The following is a 21,892-nucleotide window of genomic DNA, read 5'->3' as shown; positions in this document are numbered from 1 at the left end:
TAATTTAGCTGTATTGTAGGACAGTGAACAACTGGTATTATAGAGGCCTATATGATCCATCAGTGATTTATCATATAGATACAATGAATAGAGAGACATGGTTGGTCAACACTGTGAGTTACAAGCTTGTTTCTGATTCACTCATTCATCTGTTAAAATATTTGGAATGAGAAATGTGATTAGCACATACAAGAAAGTCAGAAAAATAATTTACATAAAATAGATTTTTATAACCGTTTTTCCAACTCAGAGGAAAATACCCAGACACTGAGCCAAGAGACTGTGCTTTAACCTCACAGTAATTGTAAAATTACACACCCAGAGTTTAACAGAGTACAGACAATCCTCACAAACATGACACACAGCATACCCCAGCACTGACTCATCTGCCAAAACTGGACTGGCCCCATAGCAGCAGTTTGTAAGTGAATCAAATGTGGACTTCATATTTGTTTCGGGACTCGGAAAGTTCACGACCCACCTGTTCTCCTCGCTTTTGGGGGTGAACTGGTTGTAAAGCGTTGCAGCGCGGCGGTTGATGCCGTTGGCCGTGGCGGTGCTGCGATCCTCGACCAGTGCGCTGTCTGGCAGGTGCAGCATGGAGCGCCGCTGGAAGGCCTGCAGGCTGGACGTGGGAATGAGGCCTGAGATGGACACCGACAGTTTACGGAGCTGCAAACACACATGACACAAGTACGAGTGGGAGAAATAAACAAGAACAGTTTTACACAATTGTATAAATGAGATCTGAAGTATATTCCTGGTGTTCTTAAATGTAACATCATCTTTATTTTTTAACACGAACATTTCCTTCTTGCTTGAGGTCTTCCTGAATGCTGATTCTGACTCTCTCCAGGGTTGTCTGCCATTTCTCAGGGGCCTGGTTCAGCTCACCCTCCAGCTTCTCAATGTCCTACAGCACAAGTACCAATAAGGGGAGACGATAAATGTGACGTATGATACAAGATCAAAACAGGACGAATCTTAAGCTCAAAGTTTTGGTAACGAACTCTTACAGCAAGGAGTTTGGTGATAGCGTCAGGCTGGGCTCGACTCACGCTGCTGTAACACGGCCAAACAATCCTCCTCTTACTGTTGGAGATGGTGTCGGCATCCTCCGAGCTCTCCAACCTCACAGCCATCATCCGCCAGTCGTAACACGGCCCCGTAGACAGGGTCTCATCTGTGAAGAAGTCCCATTTATTCAGGCTGGGGATGCTGATCGAAGGCTTCAGGATCACCTACAACAAAAAAGGTTTTAATGAGAATCTGATATCGTCCAGGGGGCTCCATTATGTAAGGTACTGTGGAAAGAGCTAAAATATCACACAGAGTCATTTCTTGATGAGGATAATTAAAAATCCCACAATTTGTAATGGCAAAACATTGTGAAATATCAGTCTGTGTGGTACATAAGCTCTCCTCATTGTTTTAAATACAGCTGAAATATAACAGGAAACATGAGACATCATCAACATCAAGGACCTGCTCATTCTTCAAAACAATAATGAAATGAGTAACGGGGAACTTCTCTGTCTGTCAGAAAACTGCATGAACACAGAGGCAGTTCTAAATTATCACAAAACAAAATAACTGCAACGACACGATAAGGAAAAAACTCCAGAGACTAAACTTTATCTCCTGAGTTGGATACAGAATTTCCAAACCCCACTTTTTACTTTAAAGATTTGGAATCTTTACTTAACGATAAAAAAATAAAAACAGCAGAAATCTTGAGAAAGGTTCCTCTGTCTGAAGTCGAAGGAGGTAAAAAGCCCCCAGCGCGCATGCTGCAGGACAGAAAGGGCCGGCGAGGGTCAGCCCAGGCAAACTTTTTGATCATCCCGTGTTTTATCTTTTTCACTCATGAAACACTGCCAGGCTTCTCATTTTTAGTCGCAGTAGTGGAGGAACTATCCAGATGCTTAAGTAAAAGTACATAAGTATTCATTTAAAGTAAATGTACTTAGTTACATTCCGCCGCAGTATAACAGTGATATACTAATTACAAATTATTTAGTTTAACAAAAGGCAAAACAATTCTCTTGTCTAGTTAGTGCACCTTCTAAAAGCAGTTCGACCTACTCTTTTGATATTTCAGTTGAAAGCTAGCGGACTGTGTCTTTTTGCAGTCCACAATGATGCCGACAATGATGCAGCGACCTTTAGTGAGACAATCCCATCAATTCTAGACACAAGGTTAGCGGCTACTTCGATTAAACTTTGAAGCCTATTTTATGAATATTTTAAGGAACCTGTCCTGTCAGTCTGTGAAGCTAACGTTGGCTCCAGCTGCTTCTGTGCGCAGAGCTGTCGACAGTATCTTTAGCTGGGTGTTGTCAGTTACCATGACCTGGGGCAGTCTCCCGTGGATGGCTGGTAATTTGGCCCGTAGTGGAAGAAGTATTCAAACCTGTTTCTTAAGAAAAAGTAGTAACACCACAGTGTAGAAAAACACTAAGTAGAGGTCCTGCAAAATTTTGCTCAAGTAGAACTACAAAAGTATTACTTAAAACATACTTAAAGTACCAAAAGTCCATTTCAGAATAATGTATGTTAGATTATTGGATTATAATTATTAATATGTAATTATCATTTTAATTCCTCAACTGGTAAAGGTGAATTAACTATCTTATATTGTATACTGCTGGATAGCTAAATGTATAATAATAATAATAATGCATAATTTACTCACTGATTATACTTTGTGTTAATGATCTTAATCTTTAAAAGTGAAAGTGTAAAGCAGCATAAAAATATTTAAGAAAAGTACAAGTACCTCAAAACAGCATTTAAGTACAGCAATTCAGTAAATGTATGTAGTTATTTTCCACCACCGAATTTCTTCAAGCTCCGCCTTGCTAATTGCGTATTCAAGCACATTTCAGTGCATTCAGAATAAATATTAATAATGATTTTATTCAGAATTGCAGTCAAAAACATTGATGTGCACCTCCTCAGTCGTCTGACTGGTTTTATATAATAAGAGTTCATTTTTAGATTTTTAGTACACTCTATATGACACCGCAGCAGAAAAATCAGCAGGCAGTGATTAGCTGAAGAACGCTGCTGCTCCTGGGAGCTGCATGACTCAGCTGTAGCTGTTGGACAGAGGGGGAGCTATGCTACACATGAAGGACAGACAGGTGGTCAGAAACACTCACTTCAATCTCTGAGGGGCTGTACAGATAGTTGAAGAAGATGGGACTCCTCCTGTGCATCCTGTTGATGCACTCCCAGATGCAGATGCCTCTCCGAGCCTGCTTATCACCTTTATCCTCGAACAACAGGCCTGTGAAGAGCACATGGGAGAAGCTGTTGAGCACATGGTTCAGTTGCACTCCCCGATTGTTCCAGCTGATGCAACACTCCGGTCAAGAAAAAGTTGTATTTCAACAAAAGGGTTTGTGTGTTATAGTATGGAATATAAGAAAAAGTTTTGGCTTGCTGCAGGGGTTTATCACTGGAGAACTAGACTCATGTCACAGTACATCACCACAGAATTCATCTTCAAGCACAGACACAGTATAACCCACAACATCTCACCTTAAAATTCCCACACATCTTTTCTTTTTGCTCTGCTTAGCAAACTCAGCATCACTCATCAATTATTTGTCCAGGTACAAGTGAGAAATTATATTTAAATCAATTTTCACCCTTTAAACATAAATTAGTTTGTGATAATGTGTTACATCAAACATACATATGTGTGTTTATTTCTGGGGAGTTTTATCTGCAGGCAGTAAGTGGGCAGTGGAGGAACTGTCATTTATGTGTTGCATCTCATACATTACTCTTGTTCTTTACATCGACATTTTAAAAGAAAAGGGGGAACTCATTTAAAAAAGTTGTTATTTGTTAATGGCAGAGTACTAATTCTGTAAAAGTAACATAGAGCCAGTTGTCGTGCAGCTTTTCCACAGTATAAGAAGAGGAAAGCCCCCCCCCGTCTTCGGTTTAAATTGCAAAGGACACTGACCATGTTCCAAGCGCTCATAGTCTGAGTCCAACAGGAAGTTCTTGAAGCGGTTAGAGATGTGATGATAGGCCAGGAACTTCAGATAATACTGATTAAACTCAAACTCCAGAGGATGTTGCTCCAGAATCTGCAAAGACATGGAAAGATGGATAAAGATAGTTGGAGACAGAGAGAGAAGGTCAGTGTGTGTGACAGCTGGATTGTGTCTTCGTGTTGTGGCTTTATATCCCTCCAGAGCAGAAATGACCAATTAGAAACAGGAAAGAACCTCTCCTGTCCTTGTGGGGGCAAAGGTTGGTGATATCATCACCGCCAGACACAGTCCAGACTGAGCCAGCAGGACTACAGCTCCATTGTTCCCATCCAGTGGTGCGAGGTGGCCAACGACAGAGAAGTGTTGAATATTTGAGGCCACCTGGGTCTATTGGCAAAAACAACAGCTGTTTTGGAGATGAGACACTTCTATTTTCAGCTCTTGTACGAATCCCCTCTCCCCCCCTGTTTATAGCTCTCCCGGCCCCAGGACCCCCGCCAAAGTCTCTTAGCTGCCAAGCTTACAGTTTCAAAAGACAAATGAAGAAACTATGTGTTGATGTAAGTGTATGGGAGTGGGTCTGTACGACCCCGGGAGACACAAAAAAAGCCCCCACAACATCCTCTAAAGTTAGCATTTCAGAGCGGACACAGTTCTCTGGACCTCAGCTGTATGAGCTTCATTCTTACCCCCCCCCACAGTGAAATCCTGAAGCACACCCAAGCCTTCCTAGAGACTCTCAATCCCCAAAACTGTAATTTTCCACATGCTGCTCTAAACACGCACTGAATTGTGAAGAAATGTGAATGCTGAAACACATGAGCGCCGACAGCTCAACACTGATCACTGGGTTCACAGACCATCTGGGCAGCAGCTTCCCTGAACCCTCTCTGCTGCAATACACTGTTGAAATTACATATCCAGCGTTTGGAAGTGCAAAACTAAACCAAATGTAAAGTTAATGACAGCTGTATTTCTTGCCTTCTTCACCCTCTCGCCTGTTTGCTTTTGAGGAATGTGCCTTCATACCGTCCTCATGAGCTCATGAAGACGGTATGAATGACTTTCAGTCGTGGAGGGAAAGCAGCGAGGAGTCACGTAGCAGGGGCAGAGACACCTGAGTGCTCGGAGCACCTGCGGCAGTGAGGACCAGCGGGGGTGAACCTCACCTGGTGCACACAGTCCAGGAATTGCAGGAAGATGGGTGTAAAGCCGCTGCCCTGGCTGCTGGGACTCAGGTTGCTCCGCTGGCTGAACTTGTGGCCGAAGGACAGCCACTCCTTCTCCAGCAGCACCTGAAAACCCTCCAGAGTCCGGTAGAAAGGATCGCTCAGCAGCTGCACCAAAGACACCACCTGCAGAGGGAACGAAAAAAGGTGAGAGAAACTGAAAGAAAGAGAGTGAGAATGAGATTTCCCACACTTTCACACAAGTCTATCTGGGTCAAATAAAAGATACTTATCTGCAGCACTGACATCATCCATTAACAAGGAAAAGATCATTTTGTTCTGTATGTTTCTTCTGGATTGTCGTGTGTGTTTGCTTTAGTACTTTGGCGAAACAACAAGATTCCAACGTACAATAATAAAGTTTTATGTTATGTTGTATTTGTGTGACTGTCATGTTGCCAGATTTGAAAACCCCATAAAAATTTAAGTATTAAAAAAGAAAATACATACAGTACATTTTCCCATGGCAACGAAAGGGAAACATTCATATGAATCTGGCATGCTGGATCTTTGTAGTGGATACCGTTACCGGTATTTAAGGGTTTAAGATGTCAAATAACCACATATTGATATACATTCATGTAGAACATGAACCAACCAACCAATTTCTTTTGTTCTGGTCATTTCAGAATTGTGACCAAGAGTTGTACTGTGCTCGACATTCCACAATTAAAATAAACTTCTCAGTGCTCTCTGGGTAACTATGTACCTCAAACATATCTTGGGTTCTTCAGTTTCTTGTTGCTTATCAGCCAACGTATACACAGACAGAAAAAGCGACAGAAATTGGACAAATCAACCAATTAAAAATGTTTTAAGTTTTTTCTAAGGTCGACACTCCATTCTCCTTTCTGAGACGACGATCCTCCACACTACTGTAGCGAGCAGTGTTTGCCACAGGTCCGATGGTGCTGACTGAAGCTCCACAAAACAAGGACTGAACAGCCTCCTGCAGCACAGCGTACTGTCACACAAACCTCACTTTTAGTCCACATAAAGTGGACGTCTCTCGACAGCCTGTGATCGCACGCAAATGTAAAAATATAACTAACACTACTGCAAACAAAAGAAAATATTTGACTTTTAATACCCTCTAACGCCTTTTTAAAAAAAAAAACTTCATGCTTTTTAAAACTATTCAAAAACTATATCTTTTTTAAAAATCTGTGGTTGGAAAGTACTTGAACCCATTAACAACCCACTGTCGCTGATTGAATATGATAATGCTTATGTTAAATATATAGAGTTGAAAAACCCTCGTATTTTGGAGATTAAGCCGTTAAGCCGATTAATCATGTTAACCACTAAAGGACAAGGAAAGTGTCGGCTGTTCCACTACCAGAGTGCAGGATGTTTAACTGATCAGCTGCTATCAATAACATTTATATAACGTTATAGCAAAGTCTTCAGGCACACTTGAGCTCACTCCACAAAACACGTGTTGAGAACCACTTGCCTACACATGCAAAATGCTTGGCCTGCTTCCCTGCCCGTGTCTCCTCCAACACAGCTAATGAGCCCTGACGCGTGTGGAATGAGCGGGAGAAACAGTTCATGGCTTCCCCACGGGGTTTACAAGAACATCCAGCCCCGAGTGGTAGAGAAAGCCCCCTGTGCCCCGGCACTGAAATAAGACCCTCCGATTATGAGACTACAGCAGACCGAGGAGCGGATTTAAGAAAGCGAGGCATGAGAGAGCAGAGTGGATATGAGAGAGAGGCAGAGGGTTAGACAGAGGATGAGAAGGAGAAACAGAAAACAGGGTTTAGAAAGAAAGCAAAGAGCTCTGCATCCTGTCTGCTGGGTGTCTATGGTCCACGGACAGAGGCAGGAGAGCCAGAGCATATGGAGCCCATTTGCCTGTGCGGGTGGATCAGGACGTGGCGTGATTGAGCCGGTGGCCCTTGGAGAGAGATGCTCCGGGCCGAACACGTGCCTGGCATAAGGGATCCACAAAGTGCACTTCTGAACAGCAGCCCAGGGCTTTACCAGCCCCATAAACACATTTGAAGGACACGCACTTGCAACACAAACATGTGCACTTTAACAGGTCATCACGGAAAAAATGAGCTCAGAGAGCAAACTTGTGATGAAATGCTGAGTGCAGCAGCAAACAGATACTGAAAATTTATCAGGATCAAACCAGACTTTGTTTACATGCCTTAAAATCAGAACCACGAACTCTCATGATTGAAATCAGCGCAAATCGCTGACATATGGCATCACGACTTCAGACCTTTTCTTTCTCTATCTCTGGGTAATCGTGTCAAGAGTGACAGAAATGATTAGAGGATGAGCAGGAGAAGCAGGTGTGGCAGTGTGCCAGATTTATGATTTCACACATGGCTCATTCACCAGTGCAGTGTGGACGGATGCCACGGGTCTCTCTGGAAAATCTCTAATAATCTTTGTCGTCAACATTGAAAAAAAAAAGAAAAGAAAAAAGAAAAAAAAAGAAAAATCACATTTAAACTATTATGAGTTACTTGTGTCTGCTTTCAATTTCAATATATGACCCTAGAATAATGAAGGGCAACAGGACAGCTCTGTTAACAGAACACCAAACAGTTTGGCTATTGTTTAAACGGCTGTCTATAAATAAAGCACTGTTTATCAGAAATACTCTTGTTAAACGGTTGTGTGGCTGCATCTGGATCCTTTTTGCATCTTTTTGCTTTTATAAATCAAATAATTTGTTTGTTCCTTTTCATCTTTGCTGAGCTTTTCATATTTGTTGGCTTGACTGTTACTCCACTCTGGTGAAGTGAAGATGACGACGGAATTGGAACGTTGTTCTTGCGTGCTGTTTTTTTTTTTGTGTTTTTTTTTAATTAACATGAAAAACATTTTAAAACTGTGTTAAATGTTACTCAAAATCTTAACAAGTGTTTTATGAAGAGTCAATTATTTTCTGTCAGAAATTCATCTTTTTAGTCGCATTATACAATTACAGTTTGTGGCCGTTGGCAAGTTTATGCTTTCTTAAAACGTTTCAAGGTTATTTTTGAAATTTTGGCAAAATAAAATGTGTACAGTGTATCAGTGCATGTTTTGGACTTGCACTGGGGAAGTTGTGGTTGCATAAACTTGACAATCCCCTTCTTCTTATTCCTTAATTTATGGGCTTTTGTAATATTTCTCCTTTGTTTTAATCTTCTGTATTTCCCCTCAGTTTTTTTGTAGAGAAGATGAAAATCTCTAGAAAAACAGCTTGATGGAAACGTACCTAAAGACAAACTCTGCGCATCTTAAAACCTCTCTGTGTTTCCCCTCTGGTCTAGACGTTGTGCTCAACCTCATGCCTCACATCTGTCCGTCTCACTTGCGTTTTTATTCCTAAAGGTATCTGTGCATTTTTCTCACTTGTGTAGTAATGTCCCAGCCATCCTCCAGGCTAAGGAGAACAGATGAGCCGCTGTCAAGAAGCTCCACCAGAAACAGTGCCAGCTGCAGGATCTTGTGAATCTGTGGGAGATAGACATATGTCCATGTGAACATATATACACACATGAAGACACACACACACACACGCGCACACACAAGGATGCACACACACGCACAATTAATTCTCTCTGTACATACAGCACCATGTTTGGTCTACTGGTAAATTATTTGCAGACTACTGCTTGTCGCCTATGAGGGGTTTCCCACAGATAATATTTTTCGACAGTGTATGATATGTTCAATGTAAGGACAAGGGCTGCAGAGGGTCAATCAGATAACCAGCATGATAAGAGCTCTGCTGTTATCCCATCGTTGTGAATCTGTTTCCCTTGGGAAACTGGCTTCAGAGTGGATTTATCCATTATGTGAATCTCATACACAGGATGAGCAGGAAGAGTGGACTGCTGGGTCATTCTCACACTCTTTTCAAAAACTGTGTATCAGCTTTTAAAAGCAACACTTTTACTGCAACAGGTAAAAGTGAAAAATAGTGTTGTTTGTGGGTTTTGTCACCTGCAGGATCCATTCAGAGTCCTCCAAGGCTTTAAGGAAGGAGTCCTCGGAGTCGGACGAAGTGGCACTGGGAGCACAGGCCCTCAGCAGCTTTTTAAACGCAGCTTTCACCTGCCTCGTGTCGGCAAACTCCACGGGCACCAGTTCACAGTTCAGAGCGGAGTCCACTCGGAGGCCCTGTCAAAACAGAGGGCCAGCAGCGGTTGAGACTGCAGAAATCTAAGATATTTAAATGACACGAAGTGAAAAATACAAACATGCGTATGATGTCATGTAAAGCAATACAAAAACCACACAATAAATACTACATTACTTTAAAATTTGAGCTTTTGTTGGAGCACTATTTAATATATTGTGTGTTGACTCAACTCTATGCCACGTTCGAAAGGTGTTTCTAATATTTTCTCCAACTTGTTTACAAATACAGTATGGAGGAGCAAACATATTAGAAACACATTTACAGTATCGTGTTAAATAAATAAAACATCACAAACTATAGAATCTTAAGTAGAGAAAATGGCACTTTTTTGAAACTGGGGCATTTTTCACCTCCACCTCGTTAACACTTTCTCACTTAAATCATTTATTCACAAGCCTTTAATCCTTAATGCTATGTAATTGTTCCAGGGAGTCAAGTCAAGTCAAATTTATTTATAGAGAACATTTACAAACAGCTGGAGTTGACCAAAGTATATTTCAGATCAATTTCTTAGACACAGTTAAATAAATAAAACTAAACAAAAATAAACAGATAAATAACTGTAACTGACAAAATTAGAACAATTTTATCATGGCATTAACGTTAAAGGGGACTCAAAGGCAATTCTATAAAGGTGGGTCTTTAGCCAGGATTTAAAGCACAGATGATAGATAGGGAAGATGACAATGACAGTGAAGGGCAAGCTGTTCTACCATCTGGGGGCAGCAATGGAAAAAGCTCAGTCACCTTCACGTTTTGACTTGTAACGGGGAACAGAAACAAGTGACTGATCAGAGGATCCTAAGGAGTCTGGATGTAGAACATGGACTGAGAAGATTCGGAGATCTAGACTGGTGCCAAACTAAATGAGAGAATCTACATATCTTTATTGGACTGGTAACCAGTCGAGGGAGGCCAGTACTGGGGAGATGTGGTCCCGCTTCTTGGTACCAGTGAGGAGTCTGACTGCTGCATTTTGAACCACCTGCAGGTGAGACAGGGAAGACTGACTGACTCCCACACAATGGGAGTTGCAGTATAGTTGAGACGTGAGCTAATAAAAGTATGTAAGGCGCTCCGCAGGACTCTCAAAAGAAAGAAAATTTTTATTTTTGCTATCGACCTTATGTGCAAAAAGCTACTGCTAATGACAGAATTTATTTTCGTCAAATTTTAACACTTGGTCAAAGATGACCCCTAGATTTCTGGCGTTAGAAAAGAGATTTTAAGCACAGAGACCCCAGAGAATTGACCATATCCTGGGGCAAATTTTCAGAACTGATAATAAGGACCATCCAGCATTTAATATCCACAAAGCAACTCAAAAGAGACTGAAGATTGTGAAGATTGCTTGGTTTCATTGGGAAGTACTGTGCTGACGACACGCAGCTGATAGGGGGAAACTAAATGCCTCAAAGACTGATCTCAGTGGAAGTATATTTAGTGAAAATAAAATAAGGCCTAGGATGGAGCCTTTGGGGAACACCCCAGGAGACAGCAGCAGAAGATGATGAAAAATTATTGATCAGAACTGATACAAATCTTTGTTGTAGGTACAACTTAAACCACTGTAAAGCCTACAGAGTGTACACGTTTTTACATTTGAATAAAAAATTGAGATGGAGAGAACACAGAACAAACAACAAACACCTCTTGCTGATCCCACCCCAAAAACGCAAACTAACATTCAAAAAAACGAAGAGCCTCTGATAGCATATTGGATCTTCTCTAGATGTTAAAATGAGAAAAGGTCCTTGAGCCACGCGGCACAGCGAGGAGGTTTTCCAATGCAGTAACAATCCTCTATGAGCAACTAATGAGGATAAGACCAAAACATCGGCCTTGGCTGATGTGAGGCCCACAGAACCATCATCTTCAATAGCACCAAAGATTGAAAGCAGACGACTGGGTTTTAAAGACACATTGAGGACTTCGGACATGACATCAAAAAAATGACAATAGTAGTGAGACAGTTTGGAACAAGAGAAAAACCCTAAGCTTGGTTTTTGGATCCAAGGTTGAATGTCAGCGTGCTTGAAGGAAGGTGGAGCGTAACCAATGACTATGGACGAGTTTATTGTAGATAAAATACTGTAAAAAGAACAATTAATGTGTAACGACTATGTTGCCGGCACTGGTGGAAACACTGTAAAAACACAGAAAAGCATTATGATAGTTGGCTTTTGGGAAACTGTGCGGACCTGACTCAGTTTTCTACTTACTTTACTGATATTATTTCATGTGCTAGCACGCTGAGCTAGAGAAAGCAGTGACAACAAAACTCCTTAAATGTGAACTAATCTACTTCATGGCTGTTGATGTGTTGTTATTATTAAAATATGTAAGGTAACTTCATGAATTATTATGTATTTGCTTATGTATAGGTTTAAACACGAACAAAATGCATTATCAGATGTAAAACTGCATGCATGCAGTATTTGGAATAAATTATTACTTTCTCTTACAGTAGTTTTATTATTTGTACAAACCTGTTTCCACACGTCGTAGTATTTTAACTTTCATCCTTTCCTCGAGTATGACTGTATTCTAAAACAACCAAATTATTCCCCAATAGACACTGTCCTCAACATACTAGTAAAAGAGCTTTTTGTTATATAATACTGTTGTTTTGGCTGTGCTTGGCACTGTACTTTCTGAACTTTAAACTTCACACATATTGTGATGATGTTTTACAACTCCAAATCCCACTAACCTTTATTAGGTAAACCTAGACAATCTGTTGCAATTCAACACAACAGCTCTGCCATAAATTCTGCCGTCGCAAATTTCATAATGTTACGTTTTTGGTGAACATTGTCAGAAATGTGTCAAATCAATTCTATGTTTATTACTGAGGACATAGTTAAAGGCGGTGTAGTACAACACCATCACTAACTACAGTGGCATGAAAAAGTTTGGGCTCCTCTGGTCAAAGTTTCTGTTACAGTGACTAGTTGAGTAAGTAGAAGATGACCTGATTTCCAAAAGGCATAAAGTTAAAGATGAAGCATTTCTTTAATATTTTAAGCGAAATTACTCTTTTATTTCCATCTTTTATGGTTTCAAAATAAAGTAAAAGAAAAGGGGCCCGAAACAAAGGTTTGGGCAACCTGCATGGTCAGCACTTACTAAGATCCCCTTGGGCAAGTATCGCAGCTTGCTTTTTGTAGCAGCTAAGAGTCTTTCAGTTCTTGTTTGAGGGATTTTCGCCCAATCTTCCATGCAAAAGGCTTGTAGTTCTACATACATAGACTTGCTCATTCTTCCCACCAAGTTCTACTGAATTTTGTGGTGAGGATGCAGGAGGGGTTTTCTTGTTTTGCCTTTTCCATGAAGGTCATATTTTTGCAGGCGCTGCTGCACAATAGAACAGTCTACCACCACTCCAGAGTCTGCTAAACCTTCCTGAAGGTCATTTTCAGTCAAACAAACTGAGGAAATGGCTACTTGAGAATGCTTTGCTATGCTCTTATAGCCTCTTCCTGCTTTGTGGGCATCAGTTATTTTAATTTTCAGAGTGCTAGGCAGCTGCTTAGAGGCGCCCATGGCTGCTGATTATTGGAAAAAGGTTTAAGGAGTCGGACTATTTAAAGCTTTGAAATTTGCATCACTTGGCCTTTCCTAATGATGACTGTGAACAAGCCATATCCCCAACAAGCCAACTGAGGTCTGAGAGCTGGGTAAAAATGAGCTCAAATCTCTTCGGGTAACCCAAACTTTTGTATGGTGCTCGTCCTTTTTTCACTCTAAAATCATACAAAACAATAATAATACACTAATCTTGCTTAAAAAAAAAGAAAAGAATGTTTAATCTCTAACTTTATGCCTTTTGGAGACCAGTTCATCTTCTACTCGTTTAACTATTCACAATGGCAGAAATTTTGACCCAGGATGCCCAAACTTTTTCATGCCATTATTATAACCTTATTATGACATTATGAACACTCTGGGCATCGTAAAAGTTGACTTCATAGCAGAACAGCTGTATTGGATTGACATAGATTGTGCAGATGTCCCCTTAAGGTACAATTACAACAAAATACAATTCATGACAAAAAAATCCCCTCACCCACCAGAGAGCCGGTTTCTTTGCATTCTTACCCTTAGATGTGACTTCTCTCCGAAGATGTACAGGGCAGCTTGCTGTTTGAGGAGCTGAGCCTGCAGACTGTTGCTCCCTGCGGGGGGCGCCAGATCCTTTCCTGCTAGTCTGGCGCCCACATCCCCTGCCAGCGGGTGCTGGCTGAGTCTGCTGCTGGAGCGCAGGCTGGCCCACATGCCTGCAAACACACAGATGCAAACAAAAGTCTCACACACACACACACACACACACACATGCGGGAGCCGGCTTGTTCAAATGCCACTGATGTACACATGCTGTCAAACAAACTAAGACTGAACGATGAAAAACGCATGACATGCGGACTACGGTTTCATGCAACAGGGATTATGTAAACACCTTCATTCTTTCATTCCACCAACAAAGCAGTTTCCTCTTTGAATCGGGTGTGTTGAGATATTAGAAGCAGAAGTTGTTGGAATTTCTTCGCAAGTCAACAAGTCTAGAAGCAACTGCTCTGAAAGAAACAGCATGCAGGACCTTCCAAACAGCATGAAACACTATCAGAAAGGACATGATTTTTCACAGTAACTGCTTTCAGCCCTTTTGAGTTGAATCTGTATAGTTGTCAAACTGCTACTAATGTCAGCTTCTGCAAAAAGGGCAGTCGTACAAGAGCCTCTAAACGACTCAAACACAACTGAGAGATATCTCAAAATCCTTGGGGGTCATAACTGCAGTTTACACTGAAACTGGATCAGTTTCAAAAGCTGCTGTTGACACTTTTCACAGATATGATCAACAACATAAATGTTTACACCTAACACTACACCTGATGGCAAGATTAGTATGACGCCAGTCAGCACAAGTCATCACACACTCATTTCAAATGAATCCTTCTGAGTCACATTTAAAGAACTCTCAACATGCTTTGATTAAACAAAAGACCATGACCAGAGGGGCCACACTGTGTGACTCATGACTTGTCTACCCTGACAAACAACTATGTTTCCTCCGCAGTCTGGACCTGGCTCTTAACTGACCACAATTAGCCCGGTAGTGCCAACACATTAACAATGGAAAAGGCCACATAAGGGCAGACACTATAGTTTGTGAAAAAACACAGCTCCCTAGAAGAGCACCCACAAAGCCAGCGATGATTAGTACTATGTCTCACAAGCATTTTGCAAGTTGTTTGCAGCGCGGTGCCGTGTAGTTGCGATTTGGTTAGTGAGCGCTAGTGTAGGTTAGCAGGAGGAAAAAGGATGAGGCTCGGGGGATGTGTTAGGAAAAGAGTCAGTAATGTAAGAGGAATGGTAGGGGAAAGATGCAGTTTGACTATACCTTGATGGTGGATTCTCTCCTTACTGGCAGGTTTTTGGTTTGAGTGAGTGAATAGTTTATCTCTGTACTCAAGCACTGGTAGGTTGTTTTGTACAGGAGGTAGAGGGAGAGAGGATGAGGGCAGGGAGAGGGGCATGAGAAATAAATAATAATAAATCATGTCAACATCATAGGGGACATAACCACCTACCCTCCTAACCACTTCAGAACACAGAAGGAGTCATGCAAATGAGGAGTTATATTGATGAGGGTCAAAGACTGGGCTGGTCCACATATGATCAAGAGAATGATGGTCACAGCATGCATGAATATGTTTGTCCGTGATTATGACTGATGGTGTGAAGACCAGGGGCCAGATGCTTGTGGAGGTGGAGACGTGTTAACAGAGGTTGACTGTATTACTAATGTTACCTCAGTTTGCAACAGTCAGTTTTGCATGGAAAACCCTCCACAGCTTATATTATATTATTATTATTATTATCTTTAAAATGGAAAGAATAATTTTTTGTATTAGACGGCAAAAGGACAAGTTTCTGAATATAAGGCCCAGGGAGCTGGACCTTGTACATTTCACCTGTACATCCATCATTTTCTTCATGTAAATTTCTTTGTCATTTTTTTTCCTTCTTTGTTAAGTGAATTGAATATCATGAAGGTAGATCTGAACATTCTGATTCTATTTATTAAGTTCACTACCTGTATTTTCTTTCTTTATTTTATTGGTTCTTATTTGCTTTTGTATCATATATTTTTAGTGCTGTATTCCGTTACTCTGTTGTTGTAACAGTTTTAACAAAAGGCATGGACAGTCTAGTCTTTTAAGTCTTAGTACAATGATTACGTTGTTTGTAAGTGCCCAAGTAAGAAAGAGAATTCCCAAAAAAGGAAAACTCTCTGCATCTTAAGAGAAGGCATAAAAATATTGCAAATGGGATTTTCATAAGCAACTGTGGTGGGGAAAATCAAGCATGAATTAAACTTTATTTTACAGAAATCTCAATGACAGCAAACAAAGAGTGAGAGCAACATTTAAATTACTATAACTAATTAACTAAATATAAACGTATTAAAAGCGATATCCTGACTGAAAAGCAATTCTTAGTTAGAATTAGAGAAAAATAATTATAAATCCACACAATATCTATTGTTTTCTACTATTATATTATTATTTTCTATATATTGTTTATTTCTATATATATATTATAAATATTATACAGTGCTGTCAATAACAATCAATAGCCTCCATAAGTTATTGTAATTAAATGTTTACAGTACATCCCCCTTATAACCTTTCCCCTAAGTGACTGGATGATGCTAAAACACTCATAACTATAGTCTTACAGGGGAAGAGTACTGGTGTTTCATATTTTACCTGTCAGAAGGACGACACGTGACTTGCTGAGTAGGAAACAGAGGAAAACACTCACCTCCTCTGGTAAAGCTGTTTGAAAATGGGATGTCTAAATGGACAGGAGCCATCTTTGGTATCCTGGACGTCCTCCTTTCACTGCCTGAAGACAAAACATTCATGGAGGTGTCAGAGAAGATGGATGGCTGGACAGTGAACCCAGGTTGTCCTGTGATTCTTACATAACCTTTTATTGTACAAATTTCCTTCCAAGTGTTACCAAATATCAGATGCAGTATTTCTCCCATGCAGTCTCTCTCTCTCTCTCATACACACACATAAAGATAAGTAGGTGAAAAATAACCGCTGACCAGAGCAAACACAAAAGGGAAGCGAATGATTGCCTGATGGCAGAGCTGCCGTGAACAAAAATAAAGCTGGAGAGTGCAAGTCTGCAGTTTTTCTCTTTATCAGAAGAAGTGAACTTTACATGGCCTCTTGTCCCTTGCAGGCAAACCAAGTTTTTTCCCACGGCAGAGCCAAGGCCATCACACAGCAAATTCAGGTCGAGTAGGAGCAAAGGAGTCAGGTGACGTAGCTTTGGTTGGAGGGAATTGATGCCCCTAGTTAAACATCACAGGTACTGCTTAGTGACTGCCCGCAGACGCTGCAGACAGTTATGCTGATAATATAGCGAGTTATGGTTAGTGGAATGCTACGTTCATGTCATACGGAAGTAACTGCATTTACCAGTTTCTGACATGAAAATAAATACTTATTTGACGTGACTCGATGTGAGATATCCACCTATGTCTGGTATGTGTGCAGCCTGAGAGACTCACCTCAGGGCAACAAAGTCTTCTACCCGGTTTGGTTTTAACAGTCCTTTCTCATGCCCACCACTTGGACTTGTCAAACGGGTTTAATTGATAACATCGATGGCTGCGAGCCATTCATTCGTTCCATTTTCAGCCTCAGTGGTTTTGGCGTAGTGTGGCACTTACGTAGAAGGGAATCAATGTTTTACTCACATCTATGCTTGTCCTGTTTTGCGCAGTCAAAAGTTCTTGTTGCTTACTGCTTTATCATAGGTCTAAAAATCTTACATAGCACATGAATTTTATTTTAAAATATATAAAGGGTCTCTAATCTAAAAATTCTAATTTATCCTAGAGGCAGATCAAAATAGTCGACTAGCAGAGAGAACTGTGGTATTTATTCACCCCTTAAATAAAAAACAGAATCTGAACTTTATTGGGGTCTCAGGGGTAAGAGTGTACCTGGCGAGAGGCCTATGAGGGAGCGGTTGGACAGGGTGTTGTTCCCGTTCATTCTGAAGTAGATAGGGATGGAGTCGAGGATGGCTTGCAGGTACTTCTCTTGCTCAAGGCTACTGGATGAATCCGAGGATGAGGCAGGAGCTAAAGGCAGAAGACGACACTTTATTTAGACAGAAAATAATGACCGCCAATTAAAAAAAATTCAAACAGACCACACATCCAGGGTTTTGTAGAAAGAACATCAAAAGGTTTTGTTTTTTTCAGAGGTAGAGCTGCGTAAACAGTAGACTTAGTGTCGCTGGCTGAGATACGTCTCAATGATATGAACAAAGAATTACAAGATAGTTAAACAGAATTAGCTTAGCTCACAAAAACTGCTGTCATCACCATTCATTATATTAATTCATATTTTGGCAAATATCTATTCCTTGTGATTCATGTTAGCCAGTAACTGCAAGTAACAGTGGTGCCTCTCACTAAGTTTGAATGAAAACTCCACGCCGCTGTGCGTGCACACCTGTTGAGGAGGGGTTCTGTGACTTGAACAATCCCACCACGCTCTTGCCATGGAAGCCTCCCGAGCGGAGCAGGACAGCTTTGGTGCGGGGATGTTTCCAACACACAACAGGCAAACGGTTGTGTCTGTAGCAGCGGGCCACTTTGTGTAAACTGCTGTCCTGTACTGCCTGAGGAACGACCAGCAGCCCCGGGTAACTGAGGGAGAAAGACGGTACAATAATTTCAAACACACCAGTTCTAAGAAAAATAATGTCTACCCTTAATACGCCACTGCAAAGCAATTTGTTCCTACACTTGTAGCAAGATACAGAAATGCTGCTGAATAAATGTTTCCTTCAGAATTTACAGCCAAGATCTGAATGGGATTAAGACTGTATTAGTCACAGCCTGTGTGTTTTGGTATAGAAGACTGGATTTGTATCTAGTTGTCTCAATAGATAAGTCAAGCATCTGTCTGCCAGGTAGAGGACTCCCCACTAGATACTGAGGCTTACAAGGCTTCCGGCAAGGCTACAAATCCTGGAAACTAATATTCTCAGTACCGCTGTGCTGAGATTAGTGGAATCAGCAGAGATCAGCAGGCTTCTGGACTCATTCTAATGTAGCCACACCGCTGCAGTTAAAGCTATCTAACTGACAGCAGGTATCCAGCCTGTGAGGTGGTGTACCTGCGGCAGAGGGAGTAGAGTCTGTTCACGGCTGTGATCCTGAACTGCTCGCCTGATTTGGAGCGAGATGAGCTGGCGGTGATGGTGCCGAGGCCCAGACGCTGGTAGTCACGGAAACAGGACTGCTCCACCAGCTGCTCCATGGTGGACTTCTCTGACGCTCGCAGAGTGCTGCTGGGCAGTGGCTCACCATCGTCTGATACTGAAACACACATGCAAAGCTGAAGCACATTTTTAAATCTTTTACATTTTCTTCAGTCTCTTTTTTCTCCCCCCACACCGTCAAGTGTCAATGTGTCCTCTCTCTCACTTGAAATGTCATCATCTTCGTTCCAGGTCATTCTGCTGCCTCTGTCGTTTTTCTTTAGTGTGCTCTGGCCACCACGGCCCATGGTGATCTTTCCAGCCCTCTTTGCTCCCTTGACGATAGTTTTGGACAGTGTTCTGTGAGGAGAACAGATTAGACTTAATTTACTGCGTGTAGTTTCAGCAGAAGGATTTTTCAACATTTCAAGAGAAGAAAAACGGCCGAGGCATGTATTTATGTGCCTTAATATTTCAGAAATCAGCATTGAGTAATGTAGACTCCACTACAAACCTGAAGCCAGTGTTCCTCTCTTTTTGCTTCGGAAGGATTAGCTGAGGTGCTGTTTGTCCTGCAGCAAATGCAAAGGAGCTGAAGATGGATTGCGGGTAGCGGATCCTCTGGAGGTGCTTCCTGAAGATCTCAACCATCTCTGAGCTCACCTCCTCATCAAAAGCCACTTTGATCAACTAAAAGAGGCATCAGTCAAACTGATTATTTAACAACACAAGCAACTATTCAGACACAGCATTTCATATTTTGCACTGGATTCTAATTCTGTCCCACCCAAGCAACATGTGTTGAAGCCACCTTAAAATGTAGGAAGCATCTTACTGAGTCAGAGATTTCTGTTTATCACGGCTAAGTCTCCTCGCTGTTTCACCCCAAACCATTTACCAAAGTGTGCAGATCTGCGACTTTCACATCTAACAAGAGATTGGTAAAACAGCCCACGTATGGTTTTAACAACACACCCACACACGCAGATTCCAGTGAGTGTGGAAGCGCAACAAAACTGTCCACAAATGATGTCCACGTACGCCAAGTGACCTACACTCAAAGAACATGGACACGTTCATCATCCATGTTAGTAAAAAGATAGGAATGAACCATAAAAAGTTTTACAGCAGTAATTCTTAAGACTAAAAACACATGCTTGGCTGAACAATACTTTTCTTCTCAGTCTAAGACTTATTTTATGAAACAAAACTCGTAGGGTTTCTAAAAGATGTGCCACACTGAATGTTAGTTGTGATTTTAATGTTTGCTGTAATTTCAAGTGTTGCTGCTCATCAATTAGTCCGTGCAGTTTGTGAATCCTCTGACAGCCCAGTAAATTAAAGAAAAGCATTAAGTTAACATGACAATGTGAATTTGATATCTGCGAAACATAACCACAGATGATACTACATGCTTCATCACCCCTGCTATGAGTCGCTCAGGAATTCATTTTTAATTTCTACGGCACCTCGCAGTCATCTAAAACCTCGAAGAATCACATCAACTAAAACATCTAACATCTTTGGTTACTTGTGTCCATAGTACACTACCATGAGAGAGAGTACAGCGTGTTTCAGTGCTTACCTGAAATGACGCAGAGCGGAGCTGCAGGCCTTCCTGCATGTTCTGCTGCAGCTGGTTCTGGATGCTGATCTTCTTCTCTTTGGTCAGCGTGGACACTGGGAAAGCCCTGATCACTGCCTGCTCCCCCACTGGACACACACAGGGACAAGGACCAGCATCACGTTACTGACATGATCGCTGCAGCATTCTACTGACACAACACAATAGACCAATCGCTAATTATTATTCTTTGGTGTTTTATACTTTTCCCAGATAGTTGTCAGTAGGCAGGTGCCAGGAAAAGAGGGGATGAAGAGATGGGGAATGACATGCAACAAAAGTCTGGTTCAAGTTTGGATCATGGTTGGCTCCTTAACCCCTAGAACACTAGGGCATCCCGGCCAATAATAACTTTAATGGTTTAGAGAGATCATTACAATAATGAAGAGTATTGTTTACCAGGGTAAAGTCTGCTGCTTTTTTAGGTCATTTTGAAAAGGCATTGTTCCCTTGTTGTTGTTACCTTAATTTATGATAACATGAGGATCATTCACGAGAACAGGAAAATGTTTTATTTGATTTCAGCAGAAAAAGATACATGGGGCCAAATTATTAGTTGAAAGTTTTACTTCTCCTGACCAGGAATAAAATGGCAATTTATATAAAATGAAAATGTTCTTTATTGATTTTATTGATTAAAAAAATACATATTTATTGTATTAACACTGAAAATTAGCTAGCAAATACAAAAAATAATTTTTCATTTCATTGAGACTTAAAAGCTGGTGTTGCTGTGGTTCAGTATTTACCCAGTGGATCATGGGGGATGCCTTTGAAGATGATGCGATATGTGGTGAGAAAGAGAGCTCCCTCTGCTGGTAGGATATGTGGGCCCCCCAGGAGGCCCCCAGTGGCTTCCTCCCTGCCATCAGGGTCCAGAAGCACCCGCAACCCCTCCAACACCAGCTCCTCGCCAGGAAGCAGTGCTGGACGCAGAATCTTAGGCTGATGGGAAAAAAAACAACATAATAACATTATACTCAGGGTCAGACACGTATGCACGAACCCGCCCATGAACAAATGTGACCTTAAACGTAGACAATTTTTGTTGACAAAATTTTTCAGAAACATTTGCGTCAATGAATCCGATTTTTAAAAAGCCAGGAAATCAATTTATCATTATAACGTCAAATCAGAGCACCACATGACGTCGTTGGGCAAATTTTAGCTTCACATGCACGTCATCATCAAAAACACACAACTTGCAAGCACACTAAAAATTAGATTAAAAAAACAAAAAAACAAACAAACCATGCCAACAAAAACAAATTCAAACTCTCTGTAGAGACGAATTTAACATTTGAACCCTCCGAACAAAACGCATGATCTGTTTTTCAAAGAAAAAATGTCCTGTTTATCCAATTGTTGAACCACTGGTTTTCACTTCACGTTTAAAGATTGAAACATATGGACTCTGACTGACATGATGCATTTTTACTCGGTGAATACACCTAATTAACCTGACAAGTTTTTTCAGTTTTTTTTCCTGCTCCAGGGGAGCAAAAGATACAGTGCAGCTCTGCGCCTCGAACTCACACGTGTGAAAGAAACAACAGCAAAAGAATGG

At 41.2% G+C, this 21,892-nt stretch overlaps 1 protein-coding gene across 2 annotated transcripts in view; it reads right to left on the bottom strand.

Annotated features, from left to right (window-relative positions):
- sbf2 (SET binding factor 2) overlaps positions 1-21,892 on the bottom strand; it is a 95,936-nt gene that overhangs the window by 3,682 nt on the left and 70,362 nt on the right. Inside the window, exons 22-39 of one of the 2 annotated variants that reach the window (XM_040123954.1) lie at positions 21,075-21,270; positions 20,287-20,414; positions 19,216-19,391; positions 18,928-19,061; positions 18,618-18,819; positions 17,948-18,144; positions 17,431-17,571; positions 16,230-16,313; positions 14,803-14,877; positions 13,500-13,678; positions 9,200-9,376; positions 8,606-8,707; positions 5,183-5,368; positions 3,980-4,106; positions 3,165-3,292; positions 1,017-1,241; positions 806-913; positions 482-672 (exon numbers count right to left, since the gene is read on the bottom strand). In XM_040123954.1, coding sequence (XP_039979888.1) covers positions 482-672; positions 806-913; positions 1,017-1,241; positions 3,165-3,292; positions 3,980-4,106; positions 5,183-5,368; positions 8,606-8,707; positions 9,200-9,376; positions 13,500-13,678; positions 14,803-14,877; positions 16,230-16,313; positions 17,431-17,571; positions 17,948-18,144; positions 18,618-18,819; positions 18,928-19,061; positions 19,216-19,391; positions 20,287-20,414; positions 21,075-21,270 — 2,756 coding nt within the window. The remainder of the gene's footprint in view (positions 1-481; positions 673-805; positions 914-1,016; positions 1,242-3,164; positions 3,293-3,979; positions 4,107-5,182; positions 5,369-8,605; positions 8,708-9,199; positions 9,377-13,499; positions 13,679-14,802; positions 14,878-16,229; positions 16,314-17,430; positions 17,572-17,947; positions 18,145-18,617; positions 18,820-18,927; positions 19,062-19,215; positions 19,392-20,286; positions 20,415-21,074; positions 21,271-21,892) is intronic. The other variant, XM_040123963.1, reaches the window with a different exon arrangement.

Source organism: Xiphias gladius, chromosome 1 (genome assembly GCF_016859285.1).
Source record: "Xiphias gladius isolate SHS-SW01 ecotype Sanya breed wild chromosome 1, ASM1685928v1, whole genome shotgun sequence".
NCBI classification, from domain to species: Eukaryota; Metazoa; Chordata; class Actinopteri; order Istiophoriformes; family Xiphiidae; genus Xiphias; species Xiphias gladius.
This window is presented reverse-complemented; position numbering and strand designations above follow the sequence as displayed.